The sequence below is a fragment of a genome, unplaced genomic scaffold (genome assembly GCF_019419815.1).
Source record: "Pyrus x bretschneideri cultivar Hongxiangsu unplaced genomic scaffold, Pyrus_bretschneideri_v1 Contig83, whole genome shotgun sequence".
Lineage (NCBI taxonomy): Eukaryota > Viridiplantae > Streptophyta > Magnoliopsida > Rosales > Rosaceae > Pyrus > Pyrus x bretschneideri.
In genome coordinates, this window is record NW_025999824.1 from 1110393 (window position 1) to 1134008 (window position 23616).

The window sequence follows — 23616 nt, forward strand, 5'->3', positions numbered from 1 at the left end:
ACATGGCAGCTCATCTGGAGGAAATACCCTTCAAGAGGGTCTTGATAAATGGTAAAGTAGCAGTCAACGTGCTCCCACTTAAGCAAATGAAGAAGTTATGTAGAAGTGAGGAAGATGTTATTTCCTTTGATCTAACAGTTACTAGTCTCTTTGGAGTCATCGCTAGAACCTATAGGATATTGCCCTTGTACGTTAACTTGGGGTCTAAGCAAATTATGCTGGCATTTTTTATGGTGGATAACAGCTCTACTTATGGAGCATTGCTAGGTAAAGATTGGATTCACCAAAGTTTGTCTGTGCTATTCACTTTACATCAACAAGTTGTTGTCTACCACGAGTCCAGAGTTAATGAACCAGAATTTTAGGAGATTGTGGAGGCTGGGTTATGGCCATTTCTCCCCACAAATAATGTTGCAGAAGCAAACTTCTACAACCCCAGTATTAGAATCTTGCAGCGTTTAGGAGCTAATGAGAACGGCCGCCCGACTAAGGTGACAACCCAAAAGCTTATAGAGCAAGGATTGTCTTTCATTGAGGAGGAATAGGATATGCCTCACATTGTCCCAACCTACCAACACCAATGATGTTAGAACAAAGGAGGAATGACTAAGTGATTGCAGTCAGGTCTTTAATCAAGAGATTGTTGATGTATAGGAGGGAGAGAAAAAAGTGAAAAAGAGCTCAGTCAAGGAGGAAACAGAGTGGGATGAATAAGCTTCAAGCACTAAGAGCAGAGAAGAAGAAGAATTTTTTGGAGAAGAAATAGAGGCAGCCACACACATGGCTGAGTGTATTTATGACTTGGATTGGCCAGATGATGTGCCCGAAGGTTCGAAGTCAGTTGAATTTTTGTGTACAGAGCCTGATAAGCCAGCACCAGAAGTACAAGACCTCTTGAAAACCATTAATTTAGGGACTGAGGAGGATCCAAGGCCAATACAACTCAATGGCTTGTTGGAAGCTAGAGATCGGGCAAAGATAGTAGACCTTCTGCATGAGGTCAAGGATTGCTTTGCATGGCATTACACAGAGATGACTAGATTGGACCCCATTATTAGCCCTGTAAAGTATGTTGAGTGGTTGGCCAACATTGTTCCTGTATTCAAAGCTGTAACTAACACCATTAGATGTTGTGTCGACTATTGAAACATTAATGAAGCCATGCCTAAAGATGAATACCCTATGCCTATGGCTGACCTATCCATAAATGTAGTTGCAAAACACAAAGTTCTATCTTTCATGGATGGGAATGCTGGTTATAATCAAATAAAATGGCTAAGGAAGATATACATTAGACAACCTTTAGGTGCCCAGGACATGTAAGAGCATATGAATATGTGGTGACACACCCGACCTTGATATCCTCCAAATACTAAGATAGGCATGTGCTGGCTGATACCCGAAGATGACGAGGCCTTATTAGAATGCATGAAAACTATAAAGAAATAACTAACATAAATAAAACTTGTAAATTTAACTATAATAAATATACAATCGTGGAACGTGTTCAAAGTATATAACTAATCCGAGACACAAAAAATGAAAGGATGGGTCATACATTGAGAGGACTCGAAAATACCAAAACGGGAGTGCCTTAATACCGGGATTGTACGCCTCAATTCTAGGTCCTGGGGGGGGCGCAAAACAAAACATGAGTGGACCAAGTTGATATATATAGTAATGCTAAAACAGTTGTTCAACAACATACTAACCCCCATAGTTTATGAAAACTCAATAACATAATATGTAATAGATTTTCCAAAACCCTAGCATGCCATAAAACCTTTCATAAAACATATATCGTATAGTATTGTGTTTAGTAGTAATATCACAATTACCAGTAAGCACTACATCTCCCGACCAAAGCCAATATATAAGTATCTTTCGACCGAAGCCACTAACCAAACGTCCGGCTGAAGCCATTATAAGTATCTTCTGGCTGAAGCCACCAACCAATCGCCCAGCCGAAGCCGATATAAATATCATCGCTCGTAGGCAGTATCATATGAATAGCCACTAAATAAGCACATAAAACATAAACATAATATTTCAAATATGTATATATCTATCTCAAATTGGAGCTCAGTAACTAAAACATCATATCGTAAAATGTTTATAAGTGGGTATATAGTCATCAATCATATATACTACAAAGAACGTAAAGTTGATAAAGCATAATATATCATAAAATGTAAATCTAATTTACTCATAAACGTTTCATAAAACATAGTCATAAAATCATGTTCTTCACATATGCATTTCTAATAGTAAAACATGCATTTTGGAAGGGGTCTATTCATAGATACTTCGTCCTCAAAGAGCTGTGCAAACTAGAGAGGATGGAAACGCCATAAACAATTACACCTAAGCACATAAAGGTACCAATTAATAAAACTATAAATAAACGGTTGAATTTCAGGAAACGAACATCATAAATGGATTTAGGACGTCGAAAAAATAAGGGGGGACCTCAAGTACCCTCACGTGCCGCCACGAGACGACGGCCCGAATGGCCACGAGCCGCCGCACGCGCCGATTTAGGTCAGCAGAAAGTTGGCCGAAAAATTCGATGCCACAGCCATGGACGGCGATGGAGCATAATACCTCTGGTGAAGGTGCGTATGCTTCATGCATCGGCCAAGGCAGACGCCTACGCGCCGACTTGGTTATAGGTTTGGGCCAGTTCAGTTGGGTTGGGTCGAGGGTTTTGTGTTTGGGCTTAGGCTTGGGGTTGGGTTTGGGTTTGGTAGCCTGGCCTAAAGGAATCTAGGTTAGGCCGCAAGGTTGGGCTAGGTTTCAACTTGGGTTTGGTTGTAGGTTTTAAGGTTTGGTGTAGGTTTCAGGCTAAGGGTTGGCCGGTTTTTGGGCAAATTTTCAAACACCCATAACTTATTCGATAGTCAACCCAATTAACTAATTCAAGGACCAAAATTGTAGTAATCAACAAGATGAAGAGAATGGTACCTTATACGATGGCTAACTCATCATGGTTTGGCTGAAAAACCCCTCGAAATTGGCGGTGCTCATCGGAAAACTAGGAAAAGCTACTTTGAGCTATTTTATGCGATTAACACATATGTACAACTTAAAAGAAGCTTCGATCTAACCCTAAAACACATCCCAAAGGTTTCTAGAAGCTTACCTATGTCGGGAAATCACAAAACACGTCGAGGAAGATGAGGAACAGTGACAATGTCATTGTGGAGTTCTTCGATGTTTGATATAGGGTTTTCGAAGCTTTTCCGTCCAAGTGGTATGGATGGTTATGTGTGTGAAGTTCAAAGAGGAAGGGGCGGGCTTATAGAGAGAGAGTGTGCTCGAATTAGGGTTTGAGAGAAATAGAGAAAAATGGGGAGAGGAGAGAGAGGTCCGAGAGTTGTAACATGGAGGCAAAAAAGAGAAGTACAAGTGGGCTGGGGGACAAAAAGGAAAATGTCCCCATTTGGCACGCCATTTGAGACCCAAATAGTAACCATTTCAAAATATCTTGTCCAACCATAGAGAAAATACCAAAATACCCTTCCGTTCCAAAATTCATAACATTATTCAAGATGGGTTGTTGCATGTGGTCATGCCATTCAAGCTAAAAAATGATGGTGCTATAGTAATGAATGCCATTTTCATGATTTAATTGGGCATAGCATGGAGGTATACATTGATGACATCATGGTAAAGTCTAAAACTGAGGAACAACACTTAGAAAACCTCAGGTAAACCTTAGTAAGAATGAAGACCCATAAGTTGAAAATAAATCTTAAGAAATGTGCTTTTGGAGTCAAATTGGGCAACTTTTTGGGATTTCTTGTTCACCAGAGAGGAGTGGAGGTAGACAAAAACAAGGCTCGGCTATAATAGAGTCACATTCTCTTACCAACAAAGTGCAATTGCAAAGGCTATTGGGGAAGATCAACTTCTTAAGGAGATTTATTGGTAACTTGGCAGGCAAGATTCAGTCGTTGACTCCTCTATTAAGATTGAAAAATCAAGAAGAGTTCGAGTAGGGCCCACAACACCAGAAGATTTTTGACAAAATGAAGGCTTACTTAGCCTCTCCACCAGTACTCATGCTCTCTCAAAGAATGAAACCTTTAAAGCTCTATATTTATGCCTTTGAAAAGTCAATAAGAAGCCTCCAAGCTCAGAACAATGAAGGGAGGGAATGAGCAAGCAATATATTACCTTAGTATAATCCTTACTGAGGTTGAAACAAGATATGCCCCAATTGAGAAGCTATGTTTGACTCTATACTTCACTACTTGCAAGCTAAGGTATTACATGTTGCCTTGTCACATCCATATCATTACTAAGACACTTCCAACAATCAGGCAGAGTAAGAGACATTGATCATTGGCTTGGAAATCCTGATAGAGTTGGGGGCAACTGAAGTTGAGTTGTTTGTTGATTCAGAGTTAGTGATTAATCAGTTAAATGGAGACTACAAGTGCAGGCACATCATAATGGCAGGTTATTATTTGGCAGCTACTGAAATGTTGAGTTATTGGGGGTACAGAAGTATCAGTCAATCATATTTCTAGATAGGCAAATTTAATTGCTGATGAGATGACACAGCTAGCTTCTGGAGCACTGATCCAAGAAAGAAGGTTCAAGATGGATGTGGAAATGCAAAGAAGAAATCTTTTTTTCTATCTTTGAAAGAGGGTTCAGCTTAGATTTGATGACCAAGAAACCTGAGATAGAAGACTGGAGAACACCCATCATCCAGTACTTGAAAGATCATTATTTCCCTACAAGTAAGAAGATTAGGCAACAAGCAACTAAGTTTGTTATGTGGGACAGAACTCTACTAAGAAAAACTATAGCTGGACTCCTATTGAAATGCTTAGGTCTAGAAGAATCAATGAGTGATGACTGAAGTGCATGAAGGCATATGTGGAGCACATCAAGCAGGAACCTAGATGGGGTGGTTGTTGAGAAGGTATGGCTACTTTTGACTTTACATGGGAAAAGATTATAAGGCTTATGCCAGAGGCTCTAAAGAATGCCAAAGACATAAACCTTTCAAATACGTACCTTCAGTACCTTTGAATCCAGTGGTGAAGCCTTGGTCTTTCAAAGGATGGGAAATGAAATTCATCGGGCAAATTTATCCGCTTCTAGCAAGGGGCATACCTTCATAATTGTGGCAACTGACTACTTCACCAAATAGGTGGAAGCTTCAGCTATGAAGACTATCACTTCAGCTGCTACGAAGAAATTCATTGAAACCAAGATTTTGCACAAATATGGAGTGCCCAAGACAATTGTCACAGATAGATGACCATTTTTCATCTCAAAAGAAGTGGAGGAATTTGTAAACAAGTTCAAGATATCAATGATCCAGTCTAGCCCTTACTACCAGTAATCAAATGGCCAAGTAAAAGCTAGCAATAAGATCTTGGTAAATATTATTAAGAGAATGGTAGTAGATAGTCCAGAAAAGTGACATGAGAAGTTGGAAGACACTATATGGGCTTATAGAACCTCAAATAGAGCATGAACTGGAACCATCCCTTATGCCTTAACCTTCGAGCAAGATGTTGTGCTCCTTATGGAAATCAATGTGAGCTTTGTAAGACTCTAAAACCAATTTGGTCTACACAGTGAAGAATACACTCAGGCTATATGTCAAGGAGTTGAGGATTTGGATGTAGCCTGAATTGAAGCCTTGAACAAAATCCAAGAAGGAAAAAGGGTTGTTGCTCGGGCATACAACAATAGAGTAAGATTGAAAACCTTCAGAGAAATAGAGTTAGTGTGGAAGGCTGTTCTACCCTTAGGGGCTCAAGTTAGAGGTTTTGGGAAGTGGAGTCCCACTTGGGAAGGTCTTTTCATTATCAACCAAGTGTTAGACAAAAGACGTTATTACTTGGCAGATTTGGAAGGGAACCTACAAAAACATCCGATTAATGCTAAGTTTTTAAATAAGTATCACCCAACTTTGTGGGATGTTAGAAACTGTTATATTGATGGAGTTTGAACATAGGGTGAAGTATTGAAGTCTGTTTATTTTGAAGCAGTTAAGTAAAAATAAGACAAGTTGGAAATTGAAGAAGGAAGATCTTTATTTTCTTTTTTTGGTAAAAAGAAGGAAATATCTTTTATTTCATACTGGGAGAGTTACAAATACCCTAGCCTAACAACTTTACATCTTTTGCTAAGGCAGCTATTCTAGAATGATATGTTTGCATAATTGTAAAAATCCTGCCATATTCTTCCAAGTACATGTTACTATTGGCTAATTGAGCTTTGGAGTCTTCCACTTCTTGGTTAAACTTCTTCACTTCTTCAATTTTTTGATAAAGTCTGCTTGAAAGGGTCATATGCTCAGCCTTTAAAACAGAGAAGTGTTTCTCCAGCTTTTGAATCTTGGCTGCAACCACCATGATGCGATCTTCCATGGCCGATCCTTCCTCCACCAGTTTCTGCAAAAAGTTGAAATCCAAGTATGCTTATCCTTGTAGTACTTCACTCGATTTGATTTACTCTCTGCCCAAAGGTGATGATCCCTTAAAGTTTTCAAGTTCTCAAAAAAGGAAAGAAAAGACTCAAACTGGACCTTTGACATTTGCTACACTTGGTACAACTTAGTAAGTGCTTTCTCTGCATCTTGGAGAGCCTTGAGGTTAATTGAGGTAATGAAGTCCCTCTACATCAACTCCTTGAAGACTCGGTGTGAATCTTGGAAAAGTTGGGGCTTAGAATGACGTATTAGAGACCTCAACTTGGTTTTGATTTGCCCGAACTTCTTGACTAGTTTGAGCAATGAAGTTGTGGCTGGAATGGAGGCAAGTGGATAAAGCATCACATTAGCACCCTTGGATGCAGCTTCAGTTGAGATGGAGGGGAAGGACCCAGAAGCAGATGTAGCAGCAGCTGTAGTCTTCTTCGGTCGAAGGATGGGGATCCCTGTAACTCTAGAATCTTTGGGAAGCCTGGGAATGACCACTTTGCATGCCACGAGATGAGAAGACTTGCCCGAGCCTTAGCCATAAGCCTGTTTCAAGCCAAGGGAAAATCGAGTCAAGGAAATGAAGTCATACTTAAGTTAAAGAAAAAGCAGAAGTGAGAAGACTTTTATACTTAAGCTGGCCTTTGAGCTTAAGGGGCACCTCTGTTGGGGCATCTACTTTGGGAGAAGTAGCCTGAGGAGCCCTCGGGCTAGTAACTTCTGAGACCACGAGGATCTCAAGGACTATTGGCTCCCCAAAAGTTGTTGGTGGCTGCTTGGTAGCCTCATGCATTGGAGAAGATTGGAAGAAGGCAAAACAAAGTATAAGAACAAGTTAAAGGTTAAGGAAAAAAAAATTAGAAAGTAACTCAGTGCTTAAGGAATGAAAAATGCACTGCTCGGGTTGGAGGAGAAGAAACCTCTGGCCGGGATATCTTTTCGCCTCTGGTACCTTATTACAAGGAAATAAGCAAAGGATTAGTGTCAGGGTCAAGGAAAGAAAACTTAGAAAGTAACTCAGTGCTTAAGGAATGAAAGTTATACCTTCAACTCCTCAAGGATCGTGTCGAGGATCTCCTTGTCTTCCTTCTGGACTTTGGCACCTGACTGCCCCTCATTGGAAGTAGGGATAGGTTTCTTGGTTGGTGGAGGCCCTAAGTTCAAGCAAGAAATGGGGAGTGTTAGTTCAAACTTGAAGAAAATCGAAACTGAGAAGGAAGACTTAAGCTAAAGTGACTTACTGGAAGATTTTTGCTTATTTCTGTCTGCTTTAGCTGGATGCGCAGATGAGGGCCTTGAAGATTGAGAAGTCTAAGAACTAGTCCGCTTCTTGGTAGGAGTTGCCCTTAGGCCAAGCAAAGCAAGACGAAGCTGAGGCCATTTCTTGGGCTCGAACTTTGATAACTCTACCATGATTGCCCTTGCTCACCGAACTGCCCGAGTCTCCACTTTAGGCCTAACCTCTGCCTCTGAGTCTCCAAAAAGCTTAGGGATGTCTTTAGTGTCTCTAACAGCTTAGCTGGACCTCGCTTTTTGCCTTGTTGCCTTAGCAACAAACTCTTAGAAGACTAGTGTGTCTACAACTTGTTTTTCTGGCCCGACATCCACTTCTTCAGTGTTGCTTTAGGCTGCAAGACCAAAACAAGATTAACTAAGAAACAGACTATGAAAGCATCACAAAAGAGAAGACAAAGGAAATGAACTATACCTATAAGAAAAAGCTGGTTTTTCAGGTTCATCGCCTCATTCCAATTCTCAAGTTCCTAATTCTTCTAGTAAGATTTGAAGAAGAGCTGCCCAAAGAGACGATCATGGGCTTCCATAAGATTTCCCACATAATTCTTTTGCCACTTGGCCTCCCACCAAGTGGAAAAAGAAGAAGTGCATTCAAAATTTAGAGCCATGAGCTTATAGGCAATGCGGCTCATCACTTCCAAGTTGTGCCGAGCTACCCGAAACGTCACATCAGCGAGGGAGCGGAGGCAATAGGAGGTTCCACAATGCATAGAGTTGAAATAGAGCACTGGGATCGTTTGCCTAAAACCCAATTGCCTACCATAAAAATTAAGGTGGTAGACCTCCTACCCGCATTCGTAGCCCGTACAATCGCTTCGAACTCTTCAAGCCAAATCCTATTGCTAAATACAGCTTACAAATTTCTCCTTGCGAAGGCTGCTGACATTTTCCTCTAAGCATAGAGGCACCCTACTCCAAGTCTACCCGAGTTCAACAGACTCTGAAGAAATATAAGCAGGCAAGAGTTGAATGATTGATGGGAGACACCTCAACCAAGATGAGAGCTGGAGCCACTCCTTCAGGGAATTCCAGGTTGGGCACCTGAAACTTGGGGAAGTACCACTAAAGCCATAATTGGACCATCCAAGTTGGCCCGTTAAGGTTAATCTCGAAGGGTTTGTCTCTGATCATCTCTTAGAAGAGGTGGTAAAGGTGTGCGAGAAGGAAATGCCCTGTGGCGATGTCATCGAATGAGTGCATCGCCTTCACTAAAGGAATCTACTCCAATTTTATTACATTTGACTTGTTGAGGAACACATGCTTGTTCAACCAATACAGGAAGAAGTACATGTGCTCCTAGTCCTTATTTGTAGTGGAAGATGGTAGGCTAAAAGTCTTCTTGGCAAATAAGATGAATCCCGTGAAGGACATCCCATAGCTTTTGAAGGTGGAATGAGTATACTCTAAGTGAGTAATGGACTCAGAGGCGCCTAAAGCTTTAGTAATCAGGCAAAAGGACAAGGACCAGTCATAGGTGATGTCCACATACCTACCCGATGACCTTAGCCTGAAGAATTGAGCCATGTCCAAGACTGTGGGAAACATGGGACCCATTCTAAAATCGAATGTATTTGTCCCATTGTTCCAAAATAGAAGAGTTATGGTCAAGAGCTCGGGCTTGGCAATAACAGCAACCTTGGAGAGTATGATGAGCTCATAAATGCCATTGTCCATCCACTTTTTCTTCTAGATAAGCTCAAGCTCGTCCACCCACTACGACCAGGCCTTATCCTTCATTAATGGGAGACCTTTTCTAAAATTGGACCATTTGAAGGCCGAGATGCTAGCTCCATCAAAATAAGGATTATGAGTGAACCAGTTCGCAGAGGGCATGTTATTTTCCACCACAATTGGGACTTAGGCAGTCTAGGCCGATCTTAGAGAGTGAACACATCATACCTTGAAGAATATTGAGGTGTCCAGGCCAGCCTGAAGGCGATGAAGACCGTTGAGTAAACGACGTAAGTTGATGATCCCTTCGCCCAATTTGCATGCAGGACGAGTTTTAGGTGCCATTAATTGATTGAGTTTTGGGAAGAATGTGGAGAAAGCTCAAAGCAGAAAGCAAAGGAGAACTGTGAAGGCAAGAGAATTCTGGAAAAATCTAGGAAGTTTGGAAGCTCAAAAAATAGGATTGCTAAAGGTATTTGGCCAAGAAATTTAAATAGAGGTTATATAATGGGCAGTTAGTTAACGTTGGAAATCGTGGGTTAGTGCAAAGGTTTATTCGAAAACGGCTGTTTAAATGGTGTAAGTCCCAAGTTAAAGCATGCAACTGGTATTTAATGATTATTAAGGTCTCGGTTTGCAGACTTAACAAATGATTAAATGGGGCATTTTTTGGGCTAATATTTAACATTGGGTTTTGTATAAGGGAAAGCCCAAAGGCGCCAAAACAAGTCGAACTTGCCCAAAGCCCAGCAATGAGGCCTGAAGCAAATCGAAGCCTTTTCAGCCAAGGCATAGGCCATGTGCCTATTATTGAAGTGACAAATGACAAAGATCAACTCACTATTATCCAAAAAGCACTTTTTAGTGGCATTACAAGTAACTAGATGATGACTCATTGCCTTCCGAGAACCATCAGCCAAGAGTAAAGCTAAAGCAATAGGGCCAAATTGTCTATAAAAGGAGAAAGAGACATTAGAGATAAAGACACTCAACCAATCAATCAAAAGACATACAAACTCTGCTCTTAAGCCAGTTCGTACCCAGAAAGCTGAAACTTATCTAGATTCAATCCTTTTAGCTATAGTTCCCTTAGAAAAACCATTTTTTGTCTAGTTTAAAAGCTCTGCTACCTTCCCTTAATGTTGTAGTATCGATTCCCTTGTGTAAAACCTATTTACCATCCATCATTTTTAGCATACAACCTCAGTAAACTGAAAGAGAAGTGGCTGCAAGAAGTTCGACCTTGCCCGACAAGGTGGAACCTTGCTCGGGTCTCTTTGTTTGTACTTTCATTTAGTAGATTTGCCGCTTAATGTACTTTTCAGCATGTATTCAAGTTATTTCCAACTGTTTTCCATCTAAAAGTCTCATTTGCATTTGAATCTGGTTAAGTTAATAAACCTGTTTTCATTAAGAACAAACTATGTTCAAGAAAATGGTTAAAAGGGCCCTGAACTCCTTTCGTTTTGAACGTACAAGGTTATGAACTAAAAGTCCTTGTTTACAAGACAAGAAAAATAGCTTAATGCAAACTAACCCATATGTGACAATCCTTTGATAACAAGAAGTTTAAGTAACTTAGGGCATAAGTAATCGACATAAATCACATCGATTCAACATCTATTATACTGAGATAACAGTGGCACGCCAAGATTCTTGTTAGTTTTGATTATGAGCCTCAAGGCCTATACCTAAGGCCCCACAAAGGCACTTTTCAAACTAACTACAAACTCTCATTGCAGCACACCAAGCAGCAAGAGCCAGCCTGACAACACACCAAGTGCCAAACCCCTAGAGAGCTATACTAGGGAATTCATAGCCCGAACAATACACAAGTACCCTACGTACCTAAGTACGAATCTCCCTGACCATTTGTCTCCAACTACTTTCATCACCCTTGGAACGCCTACTTCCTTTCTCTATACTATTTTAGCAAATTTTATATTCTTCTTAACCTAATTTAATTAATATTTACAAAAAGTAAATGTTCACACTGACTTAACTTTTGCTTTACAGTGAAGGCTATGCTGATGCCACTGGTTCAGTGAAAATTGCGATTTCAATCATTCCCAATCATTAACCCTCCTCGAGGCCATCGACCAATGTCCCCTACTTGACCCCAAAACCCTTGTCCATGGTTAGGGATGGACAATATATTTACGGGTATGGATAACCGCAGTTATTCGTATATTTAAACAATTATGAAGGTAGTACCACCCTTGTCGAGAATGAAAAGTCAATTTTTACTAACCCTTGGTAATGAGTCTTTTCACCGCGTAACTTTAGGATTGAATGAGTTATTTTCTTTGGATTTTGTAGCTTAGAGGTGAGTGTAACTCGTGGTCTAGTTTAGGAAATTGCTACTTCCATTGAAGAAGATTTGATCCTACATGGCATAGCAAATAGAGTTTTCAAATCTCATCACTATATCTGAAATTTATTTCGACCCAATTTCATTTTTTTTTATTCAACTTATAATATTTTATTTTGGAATTTATGTGTTGCTCCATATGCTAAATGGGTTTGGAAAGTAAAGCCAAAAAAGAAGACATTAGTGAAAATACCTATGGTTATCCCATTCACAACCCTCCACAAAAACACCCTCTCTCTCAAACCTCTCTTCAACCCTTGACCGCATAAACCCCATGTCATTCCTATTGCATGATTTAAATTCATTGTGTTTCATCCTCAAATTGGTTTAAATCACAAAATGGTTGAATTTTTGTGAAAAGAAATGATGAAGAGCATGAGTTTTACATGCATTATGTGCAGGAGTTTGAGACCCTCTTGTCCCATATTGGGCAACAGTATTTTTTCACTAGCCTTTATATAGGCTTATTCCTTTTTCTTAGTAATTAGAACTTGGACCATTTGGAAATGGATTGAAGGCTTGAGTCTTATGGTTGTATGCATTAGGCTTGAATATAATATAGCCTAAATACAATTAATATTAATTAATCAAGACAAGGGCAAATACACTGAATATGTATTTGAAAGGGTGTGAAATAGCCTATATATTTGCAATCACAGTATCCAAGTGAGATCATCTTTTCTTCCTCTTTTTCTTCCGAACGAAATTTCCAGAGAGTAAGCACACAAATCAAATTAGCTAGAATTCTATAATCCAGTGCGGGTTATAGAATTAGGTAGTTGAATTCTGGTCGAGCAGACGTTGTAGAACCACAAGCACAAGTGGGACGAAAATACTGTTCGAAGGACATAGTTTTTATGCTAGCCTCTACCTTCTGTGATCAAGTTAGTATCATTGATATTCTTATATTAGTTTCTGTATTTATTGTATAATTTCATTCTGCACATCAAGTATATTTGGTTAATAAAATATTAGAATTTCAAGTTCTGTTTATTTCTGTTATTTTTTGTTTATTTCTGAATTGTTCTCCAACATTAAAATGTTGAAGTATTGCTTCTATATTATATGATATCTGTTAATTGATTTACAATTATGTTGTTCAGTTGTTGTTTCTATATTATGGTAGGATGAGATTTGGATCTTTGATGGTGGGTAGTAGGGGAGTTGTAAGTGGCCTAGCTAGGTGGTTGGTGAAGGGGTGAAGAACACTGGGTATCTTTAGGTTTTTAGAGGTAGGGGTGAATGTCGGAGGTGACTTTGATTGGGTTTCTTTTTCTTTCAAATTCATTTTGTATGTCTGATAAACCAAAAATTTCCCTTGCTATATTCATTTGAGATGCTCTAAATCCTCTTCACTTATAAGTAAGAGGTTTTATGTTTGATTCTCACCAAAATCAAATTTGAAACATATTATTACTAGTAAATTGTGAGGCTAAACCTCCTCTCTCCTCCTTAATATCAGTAATATTGTTTGTTTAAAAAAAATTAAAAAATAAGCCTTGTGCTATGTCCAATAATGCCATAATCCAACCCAACTCAAGAAATCGAGTCCAATCCAACAAGAGCCTGCCCAAAAGAATAGGAATGCATGTCCAAAGTCCAAACGGTTGCTGTCAGGAAGGCTTCGTGATCTTCCCACCTACCAAAGTCGTTTCATACTCCAATCCGTCTATAAATGGGTCCTCTCACCCTCCCCTCCTTCCTTCCTCTTCCATTTCAACATCTGTCTTTCTCTCAGCTCACCCCAACATAAACGGAAGGGAGATAAACAAACAATAACGCCGAAGGAGAGAATCTCTCACCCTCCCAATTTTCTCACCTCCCAAACACCATCTTCCTATAACATTACTGTGTATTTTACCTAGAAATGTCCGATGCCTATTGCTCCGACTGCAAGCGCCAGACGGAGGTCGTGTTCGACCACTCGGCCGGCGACACCGTATGCTCCGAGTGCGGCCTAGTGCTGGAATCCCATTCCATAGACGAGACCTCGGAGTGGCGTACCTTCGCCAACGAGTCGGGCGATAACGACCCGGTCCGTGTTGGCGGCCCTACCAACCCCTTGTTGGCCGATGGCGGGCTGTCCACCGTCATAGCCAAGCCTAATGGGGCTTCTGGTGAGTTCTTGTCTTCGTCCTTGGGTCGGTGGCAGAACCGTGGGTCTAATCCGGATCGGGGCTTGATACTGGCCTTCAAAACCATTGCTACCATGTCTGATAGGTATGGGACCGGTTGCTGAGATATTGGGGAAAATTTATGAGTTTTCAATTGAGAAAAGGAGTTGTTTTTTGGATTAGATTTTGGGTTCTGATTGAAGTTGGATCGGAATGATTATGACGACGGAAAATAAAAACTGAATATTTAGCTGAAGGTTGAGGATTTGTAGAAATTAGAATTGAATTTGAATAAAAGATGAAAAATTGATTTATTTAGGTATATTTTTCATAATTTAGCTGACTGAATTTAGGATTGATTTTGTTGTTGTTGAAAACAAATTGATGCGAAACCCTCTATCTTCTAAAAAATTACAAAATATATGAAATTTCGATGTCAAAATAATATTACTTGTAGATTTTAGTGAAGAGGTTTCTTATGCTTAACATGTTTCTTATGATGGTCGTATTTCTTGAATCTGCATCCAAACTATATGAGAACATCGAAATATAGCTCTTGAACTTGGTCTAGATGTAGAGGTTCCGAGTTTACTCATTAGTGAGTGGTTTATGTATGACCTTTCCCTATTCTAATGCCTGCTTCTTCCCGATGCTCCAAAGCTAAGATTTTCCTCTTATGCTATTTCTTTTTTTTTTTTTTAAATGAGACTATTTTTAAACTTGTACCAAAGCTGATGTTATAACATTGTGTTTCAGGTTGGGCCTTGTTGCAACCATCAAGGTATGCAATTTGCTTACTACCAAACATTTTTTTTATGGGGACTACCATTAATATTGATCTGGAAAAGTTCCAAGTAGCAGGAAGTCTGAGGGGCTTCGACATATGCAAAAGCACCATTATCTTAATTTTCTCTATAGTACCATTAATAATTTGATTTGCAAAACAGTGATGGCTAGTCCTTAACTTATTTAATACTTTAGAAGTTCAACAGAATGCTTTATGATGGAGAAATATTTGTTACAAGCTTTTCTGTTGTCTTTTCTTATTTGGTTCAACTGTATTGGACCATTGTTCTCTGAGTTGAAGCTTGAAACCAAGTCTTTTTAATTGAGACCAGGCCTTGAATGGAAATGGTTGTTACAGGCCATTGGCTAGTGATAGGATGAAATAATGGACAACCAGTAGATGACTTTTAATTGGTTTGGTGTCTTGTGGTTTCTGGATACTGGATTTATCCTTTTTGGTGCTGATTGATGAATCTTAATTTTGTTTGCTATTTGGAGTACAAAATAGGTTTAGTTGCTTCTGCAGATGTTCCATCTTGCTTTGATATAGTACATTTGGTTGAAGAGAAATGCTATGCTTTCAAGGGAAAGATAAAATTCAAGTGGGAAGGGTCTTTGAGACTTGATTCCAGAGTTTTTTTATTTGTGTGTGTATGTGTATGAGCAAGCGAGCGAGCAAGTGCATTTTCTTCACATCATAGCCAGACTTGTATAACAATAACAAGTTGTGCATTCAAAATGTTTGTGCTAATTTTTACCAAGTTGGTTGTTTGGGCAAAACTCTAGCAAAAACTTCTAAAATTTGAAATTTTTTTTTGTTAAAAGGAGTGTAGAAGGTTATGAACTTATGATTGTACCTTCGGTGGATTGTCTGTTCATTGATGTTGCATTATTTTATTTTATTTACATTGATAAAGTTCTACTGTTACCTTCTTGCAATTGATAAAAGGGACCTAAGGACCTTAATATTCCCAGACTGATGTTTCAACCTGATAAATCTTTCTGTTTTCTTGATATTTAAAGTTTTTAGTACAAATTAATATGGTTTTTAGGGTGTTAAAGAAAAGAAACAGACGTCATCCAATTATACATGTGCTTGGTCCATCTTCTGACAAAAACAGGAATAACCCCTGCTAAAATTGTAGTTTTCTGGCTTGTCTATAGTTCACTTTAGTATATTTTAGGATGTTTGGTTTATTCTTTCATTTCTTGTATAACTATTTTTCTCTTACCGTTTGGGCATGCATTGGATTAGAGCATTATATCTAATGGTGCTTTTATGATTGGTTTAAAGGATCGGGCTAATGAGATATATAAAAGGGTGGAAGATCAGAAATCTAGTAGAGGAAGAAATCAGGATGCACTATTGGCTGCTTGCCTGTACATTGCTTGTCGACAAGAAGACAAGCCACGCACTGTAAAGGGTACGGCTTATGATTTCTTTTTACATATGGATGCTTCCTGAATTATCTCTGCCTTTGTGTATGAGCTTCCCTGAATCTGTGGATTTCAATTAGAAATTTGCTCTGTCGCCAATGGAGCCACAAAGAAGGAAATTGGCCGAGCAAAAGAATACATAGTGAAACAACTGGGATTAGAGAAGGGTCAGTCAGTGGAGATGGGAACAATACATGCTGGGGACTTTATGGTGAGAAGTTTTTCATTATCTCTTTAATTCTATTTGAAGCAAATAAACAATCATTAAATTTCGTTGATCTAGGCAACAAATCATACTTAATACATTTTCCTAGTTTGTTGTTGCCATTGACATAATATCTACTGAATTGCAGAGGCGATTCTGTTCCAATCTTGGTATGACTAATCAAGCAGTCAAAGCTGCCCAAGAAGCCGTGACAAAGTCAGAAGAATTTGATATTAGGTAGTTCCCTTTTTAATGCATTACGAACAAGAAAAAGGGTATTATTTGATGAATGCATAATTGGATGACTGGAAGTGTTCCTTTCTTATTGTGTGTGTTATCAACATAGTAACACATTCATTTTACAGAAAACAAGGGCTCTATAAAAGCAATAGAAAGCTAGTTTAAAGAGCCAAATCCATAAAAATCATCTCCAAGAGACTAAATGACTCTATAATAGCAAAGTGAGCAGTTGGTTCAAATTAATAAAACTCAAAGGTGGACCCGTGAACCGAGGAGAAAAGGAAGAGAGATAAGGTGGTTCTAGAAAAGAAGTGGGTTGTGTCTTTTCTTTTTGAAATGATCAACGATAAAATAACAAAAGTTTGTTCAAATAGAGAGTTGTTGAAGATGAAATTTAAGGAGAGTAGCTAAAGTAGTTTTTTGACACTGTTCACCTGCTAAACAAGCAAATTTAACAAAACTGTTGGAGATGCTCTTAGGGCATGTTTTGGTTGAGATTGGCTATGTGTTATTAGGTATATATACTGGTACGATTAAAGTTTCTAATAAATTGAGTTTCCTTTCCTTTTCTACTTTAATTTATCAGTATAATGTTTATAGTTGAGCTCAAAGAAATTATGAGAAGAAATTATGGGAACAATGGTATTCTTTGTTCATTTCCCAGCAATTCTGTTTTGGATAGTGACGAGGAGTTGCATGATATGAAAAAAAAATATTCATCATGTGATTTCTTGTTGCAAATGAAATTCATTGGTATTATTATATACCCTTCGTATATAAGGCGTGAAGATTCTTTATTTTAAGAATGGTCCGTTCAGCTACACCAATCTGCACTAGTTGCTTCTAATGATGGATTTTTTTTTTTCTTTTTTTTTTTGTCTAAATTTCAGGAGGAGCCCTATATCGATAGCAGCAGCAGTTATTTATATTATCACCCAGCTTTCAGATGACAAGAAGCCTCTCAAAGGTCAATATCCTCTCCTTTAGAAACAGGGGAATTAGCGTTTGAAAATTGTGGTTGAAAGCTTGTTGATTGGGTTTGCTATAGATCCAATCTTGATGGCTTTACATTATTCATTTCTAAATCATTTTTCTCCCATCCTACAATCTTATAGCTTCATTTGGAGCTCGTTTGGAAAATGCTTTTAACATGGCTGAATGTGCTTTTGGTGAAAATGTTTTTTTTTGGAACTAATCCTTAGTAAAAATGCAAGTAAATCCTAGAAACTTTGCTTTCTGGAAGAAGCACCACATAACTGGTGCCTCTTACAGAAAGCAGTTCAAGTGTTTTTGGAACGCAAAAAATTCTCTCTAAAAGTGCTTTCAGTCATTTTAAAAGCAGTTCCAAACGAGCAATTAATTCATTCTTAATTAGCGCTGACGTACGCAATGGCCAATGTGAGTGCAGATATCTCCGTTGCTACAGGAGTAGCAGAAGGAACAATCAGAAACTCATATAAAGACCTTTATCCCCATGTGTCAAAGATTATACCTGGCTGGTACGCAACGGAGGATGCTGTCAAGAGCCTTTGCAGTCCTTGAAATGTAGGCGAAGCGGATTTAATTAAGAACACAGAGAAAGTTGAATTGAATTGAGTTTTTTTTTTCTTTCCCTTGCGTTACCATCGGATGTATGAACGATACAGAAGGCTTAAATTGTTTTATAGAATTCCTTGTCATAGGAAATTATATATTCAATCGACTCAACTGAAATATATGCTTAAACTAGCAGAATGTTTTCGAGTTTTGAACTAGCAGAATGTTTCACCTCAGAAGTACCATGACTGCAAAGTGTGATCGTTTTAAATTGGGAGCTTTAACGAAGAAGGTTTTTCCAAATTTTTTCTTAACCAAAAACACCTTTATTTAATGAAAATGACAAAAATTACGTACATCAAGTTTGGTTGAGGAAAGAGGGCGTCGATACGAACTCGTAGCACTTACATTACATAGAAGGGAAGTCCATGAGAAGGGATTAAACTTCTGTCGGGAGTAGAGGGCCAATTTCGTAAATTTAGGTAAAAAATCGAAAAAAACATCACCTTTGGAGAGCTCAATATGACTAGGCATCGAATTTCAACATGTGGGACTTTTATGAAAAGAAGAGGTCGTCGATATGAACTCGTACCCTCTATCTTTGCGTGATTTCATTACAATATGAAAGTCCTAAGAAGGACTTAAGATTGGAAAGAATGATACGAGAGGGAAGAAAACAAGATGGGAAAAGAAAACGGGACTAAAACTGTCAAGGGACAAAATCGAAACTCGGTCAATTATTTTGGTAGAACCAATCTATTGGGCTAGTTTGATGTTGGATTTTGTCCTATCATTAAACAAAGTTGTTAACAGATTCTTAGTTAAAATTCGAAGTTTTGAAGCCTTTTCTATTAGTTTTTCTTTTTAAATTATGTCTCCAACGGTTCATTCCAACGAAACTCGGTCAATTATTTTGGTTGGACCAATCTATTGAGCTGGTTTGATGTTGAATTTTGTCCTACCATTAAATAAAGTTATTAAGGCATTTTTTGTTAAAATTCAAAGTTTTGAAGTCCCTTTTTTTTTTTTTTTGAACAATCGATATAATCTGCACTAAGGGTAGGGGTGGGCTTAGCCTCACAATTGATTAGCAATAATGTGATTCAAATTCACCTTTAGCGAGAATCAAACCTAAACCCTCTCACTTACCGATGAAGATGAAGAGTGAAGAGGAATACCACTAGTGGCAAAAGTTTACATTCAACAACAGGATTATAAGAATTCTTTACCAGTGAACGTACGATTAGCGAACGACCGGATCCATAGCGTCACTGGTGTCGGTAAAATCGTGGAGGTACCTCCGTAAGCCAAGGATCTATAGATAAGAATTCTTTACTGACCTGAATAGATATATCAAAACACAAGAAGCATTTGAAACCACAGTGACTCTATTTGTGCACTTCTATAAACAACCATCTTTTCTGTACAAAATGTTATCAAGAACCCATGTATTGAACTTATTTAGCAAAACTAAGTACCAGCACCCTGAAACTATGCAGAACAAGTAACGTACACACGCTCAGCGATCTCAGCTCATCAGCAGACAACAAAGTTTTCAAATATAATTTATCCGCTTTTCTATATATTCTACACCTTACATAGCACAAACCTGCGAAACGAGTAAAAGCCCAGTTGTCAAGGCTACATCAACTGTTCATGCTCCTTTTTCCTGCTCTTGTGGCAAAGTAATGCATGGGTAAACCCTTTGGAAGAGAGGTTGCCAAGCAACTGTTAGCATGCACTTCACCAACCAGTAGAGCAAAATTAAATGCATCATCATTCTTCGGGCTGAAATAAAGCGAAACTTGAACTAGTCTCAGTCTTTGTAATCTGCATTGCAATATATAAAATCTTTATAAGGTGAACTTGCACAAGGAAATATAATTATGGGAGCAGCTCACCATTACACCTTAGGGCCCTTGATCTAAGACTGAACATCTTGGATGAAGGGAAGGGGGCAATTTAATAGATGTTTCCATACTGTGAAGATTAACTGGTTTATCCATCCCATGCCCCAACGAAAAACAAAAATGACGTCCCATGACAAGGAGTGATGGTTTATTATTTTATTGTTAATGGTTTTGTGATTAACATGTTATTTATGAAAGCTAAGTGACGGTTTATTACTCTCTTGGGAACATGAACACAAAACAAAAGGAGAGATTCTCAAAGAGTAGTACCAACCTCAGTAGGACGAGAAATTCCAGAAGGAAGAACAGGAGCAAGAGACGTCCAGAGAATGGGGTCTACCAAGGGATCGATGGCACTGTAGCTGGTCAGAAGTGGTGCAGACAAGAAGGGAGCCAATGGGAACACATCTCTTTGGTGAGACGGTCCACCACTCATTCCTAATGCAGACCTAAGTCCCTCATCACGACTTGTGGATTTCTCGACTGCTTTGCCATGGTCCATCTTGTGGATGGTATTTTTGTTTTCATTCTCATCATTATCTGCATCTTTTTCCTCCTTTTGTGATGCTTTCTCTTGCAAGTTCTTATATGCCGCTGACCTTGAAAGGATGCTCATGGCTGAGACTCTGGTACCTTTATGCTTTTTACTTACATGGGAGATGCCCAAACAGGGCATCTGGTATGGTTCAGTAGGCTGGATTTCCCATTCCAATGTTTTAAGTTCAGCTCCAAGATCTCCAACACAACCGTGTTTTGTTTCTTCTGACGATTTCATGCTAGTTTCAGCTTGACGAGATCTGTTGGGTCCCCACCACTTGATGTAACTTGTTAGGTCAATCTTTCTTTCAGTGCAAAAAGCTCCCAAAAGTTCACTTTCTGTTGCTGGATCAACGCCTGTACCTTCAGGTCGTATAAGACAGGAATGGCACTGATTCAGGTAGTAATCCAGATGAAAGGAATATAATAAATTCAAAATCCTGCAGCTGCAACTTTGTTTGCCGAAGAATCAGTTCGAGGGACTGATTTTTCAGAGCCCTCTTATCCAAATTGCTTCAGTTCAGCATCTTTTGAGGACTTACCATAATGTAAGCTATTGAAGTACTCAGATCCACCCATACGACCCAGTGACGGCTCCCAACGACTGTTAAGTGTACAACAAGATAAAAAGTTCAGAACAGAATGAAGAAATTACAGACATTGCACAGAATTTGGAGATATTTTATGCCTCTACTAGCTGAGAGTCCAGAAACAGCAACAACAAAGCCTTTTCCCACTAAGTGGGGTCAGCTGTATGAATCCTAGAATGCCATTGCGCTTGGTTCTGTGCCACGCCTAGCTGAGAGTCAACAACACAAAAAATTGGTACTGTAGTGATGCAACGCACAGCAATGGCCAAGTTTTCCACGGTTTTGTTCGGTTCAAAAGTGGGATTGTAAACGTTAAAAGCTAACTAAGAACACGATATAGAAGAAAATACAGATAACATAATATTATTTAAAACTTTGGTGGAATTGAGTTATATACAACAAGATTTTTACTTCTGTCCAAAACGCAGTTAGGGACGGTTGAGACCTAAAAAGCAGAAGAAAATAACTCTACTGGCATAACAAACAAAGATCAATCTGAAAAAGTTATAAATGAGCATCTTTAAGGAATAACATAATGTGCCAAGAAGTCCTATGAGAAACGAACTACATACATTGTGCCTACAAGCAACAGTTAAAGGTAAAGCATACCTGGAAAGCCCACGGTACTTAGAAAGTCCTCTTGAGAAACCACTGCTTTTCCTGCAAGAGTAGAATAACTACTATTAGACATGTGCATATTAATTAAGATCCAAACATGTACTTAAAATCTATATACACACCTCCGAAGAGAAGCAAGGTATTCCTCCCTTGACAGATTCTGCATCTCTTCAAGATCTCTTGTGTAATCAGTAACCTGCAATAATTGAATGAGGAGCTAACGTGAACAAACAGAATACTTTAGTTGATAACTTGAAAATATTTACATATCCTCATACATTTCCAATCCATGGCATGAACTAAGATGTTGATTTGAAAAACTTAACTGTGTTCTCTTACTTACGGTATACTCAACAGTAAAACAAATGCTACCCCAATTACCAGAAGGGAAGAAATTTCAAGTGAAATAAAAACAATAAAATGAAATCAGCAAATCAATGGCATTAATCTCACAGGAAAATTGATGAGAGTGCCAGGGCCCCAATATTTCAAGGCAGCAAGATCATAAGCTCTAGCTGCAGCCTCTTCATCGTCATACGCCCCTGTAAATTCCATATGCTACTCAAGGATTAATAATTAAACCGATAGCTTCACATGAAATTGCCAATTTCTTAAGTAATTCATGGAAAACTGAACCCCCAACTTACCCAAGTAAACTGGAATATATATCGAATTGTCAAGCGCCAACATTTGCAAGCACAATCCAAGAAATCAAATGCTTGTCAGAAATTACAAATTAATACAATATTTATACACAAACCCAAAAACGATACATATATATATATATATTTTAGAGGGAGAAAAGAAAGAAGAGAGACCTTGCTTTCCCTTCTTATTCTGGTTCTGATTCCAGGTACTTTTATCCCAAAGATGAGCCTCATAACGACCTGTCCACCTATGCCTACATTTCCATACCCCAAATTCCCAATCAAATCAAATCAAAATTCCTCTTTCTTTTTTGTTTCTCTGCAACCAAACAGAAGGAGAAAGAGGAGAGGAGCTTAATTACCGAGTGACTCCACGGTAAATGGAGCTGCGTTTTCCAGCAGCACACGGAGGCATCTTGCTGATGCGCTCTTTCGCCGTACATCCTCTCTCTTTCTTCAATTTCTTTACCCCTCTGTACACCATTAGCTGATCGCTCGCCATCACCGCCTCCGACGGCTCTGCACCCCCACCGCCACTGCCGCCGCCGCTTTCGGTCTTCGGACCGGGATCCGAGGACGACGACGCCATGATTGAACACTCCAATTGAACCCAAACTAAAACCCTAGAGAGAGAAATGGAGCGAGAGAGAGAAAGAGGGAGATGAGTGACTGAGTGTGAGTGAGTTGTTTGGGTTTGTGTTCGTTTCAGTGAATCACTGTGGAGGGGAACAGCTACAGTGGGAGAAGGTGAAATTACGAACGTACCCCTGTTTTGTTTTCACGATGGCGATCGTGATGATTTGGCAAGTTCAGATTGACAAAAGTTGTAACGGCTAGGATGGGAAGCAGAGGGTGGTTGCATAATTTAGGATGCTTTTCAAAGTGTATACTGCGTAGTAGTGGCGTTAACTGCGAACGCCACGTGGTCCGCTGTACGTTTTATAGTTTGAAAATATAGGAGGTGCCACCGCACTTAAATGACAGTGACACCCTCAGTTCCCTCTTCGTACACGCCATTGCTAGGCTTGATGGGATATGTGTCATCTTGAATTAAAGGTATAAAAGTAAAAATTGTCGTGATTTGTTTAAAAATTTATCTCTAACCGATTATTCAGATATAATTCTGTAGAGCCTACTACGTCATTATTTGGTCAAAATAACATCAGACTAGCCAAATATAGTCCCCACTCTTAGCCTTTTTTTGATGCTC

At 39.0% G+C, this 23616-nt stretch overlaps 2 protein-coding genes across 3 annotated transcripts; one reads left to right on the forward strand and one right to left on the reverse strand.

Moving 5' to 3' along the window:
- The first annotated feature begins 13480 nt into the window (after positions 1 to 13480).
- On the forward strand, positions 13481 to 18311 carry LOC125473335 (transcription initiation factor IIB-2). Its single transcript, XM_048576009.1, has 7 exons — positions 13481 to 14006; positions 14657 to 14681; positions 15981 to 16110; positions 16204 to 16334; positions 16477 to 16565; positions 17459 to 17535; positions 17977 to 18311. Exons 1-7 carry the CDS (start codon positions 13654 to 13656, stop codon positions 18108 to 18110), a joined length of 939 nt encoding a protein of 312 aa, XP_048431966.1. The 5' UTR covers positions 13481 to 13653; the 3' UTR covers positions 18111 to 18311.
- A 1163-nt stretch (positions 18312 to 19474) lies between these two features.
- LOC103953224 (AP2-like ethylene-responsive transcription factor At2g41710) lies at positions 19475 to 23106 on the reverse strand. 2 transcript variants are annotated; one of them, XM_048576007.1, is made up of 9 exons: positions 22769 to 23106; positions 22578 to 22660; positions 22407 to 22415; positions 22213 to 22301; positions 21882 to 21955; positions 21751 to 21801; positions 21094 to 21155; positions 20289 to 20914; positions 19475 to 19934 (listed from the first exon to the last, which is right to left on the reverse strand). In XM_048576007.1, the coding sequence occupies exons 1-9, from the start codon at positions 22993 to 22995 to the stop codon at positions 19881 to 19883; spliced, it is 1275 nt and encodes a 424-aa protein (XP_048431964.1). In that variant the 5' UTR covers positions 22996 to 23106; the 3' UTR covers positions 19475 to 19880. The 2 variants fall into 2 exon arrangements, with proteins under 2 accessions (XP_048431964.1, XP_048431965.1); XM_048576008.1 differs by having other exon boundaries at positions 22213 to 22317; positions 22769 to 22911.
- Between the last annotated feature and the right edge of the window lie 510 nt (positions 23107 to 23616).

Bases quoted from the DNA above. Each gene is read 5' to 3' on its own strand.
- LOC125473335 (XM_048576009.1), top strand. From the start codon at position 13,654: ATGTCCGATGCCTATTGCTCCGACTGCAAGCGCCAGACGGAGGTCGTG. The intron at 16,111-16,203 runs GTACGGCTTATG...GATTTCAATTAG, and splicing joins CAAGCCACGCACTGTAAAGG to AAATTTGCTCTGTCGCCAAT. The intron at 17,536-17,976 runs GTCAATATCCTC...ATGTGAGTGCAG, and splicing joins TGACAAGAAGCCTCTCAAAG to ATATCTCCGTTGCTACAGGA.
- LOC103953224 (XM_048576007.1), bottom strand. From the start codon at position 22,995: ATGGCGTCGTCGTCCTCGGATCCCGGTCCGAAGACCGAAAGCGGCGGC. The intron at 22,661-22,768 runs GTAATTAAGCTC...ATGGAAATGTAG, and splicing joins ATTTACCGTGGAGTCACTCG to GCATAGGTGGACAGGTCGTT. The intron at 21,156-21,750 runs GTATGCTTTACC...TACACTTAACAG, and splicing joins AAGTACCGTGGGCTTTCCAG to TCGTTGGGAGCCGTCACTGG.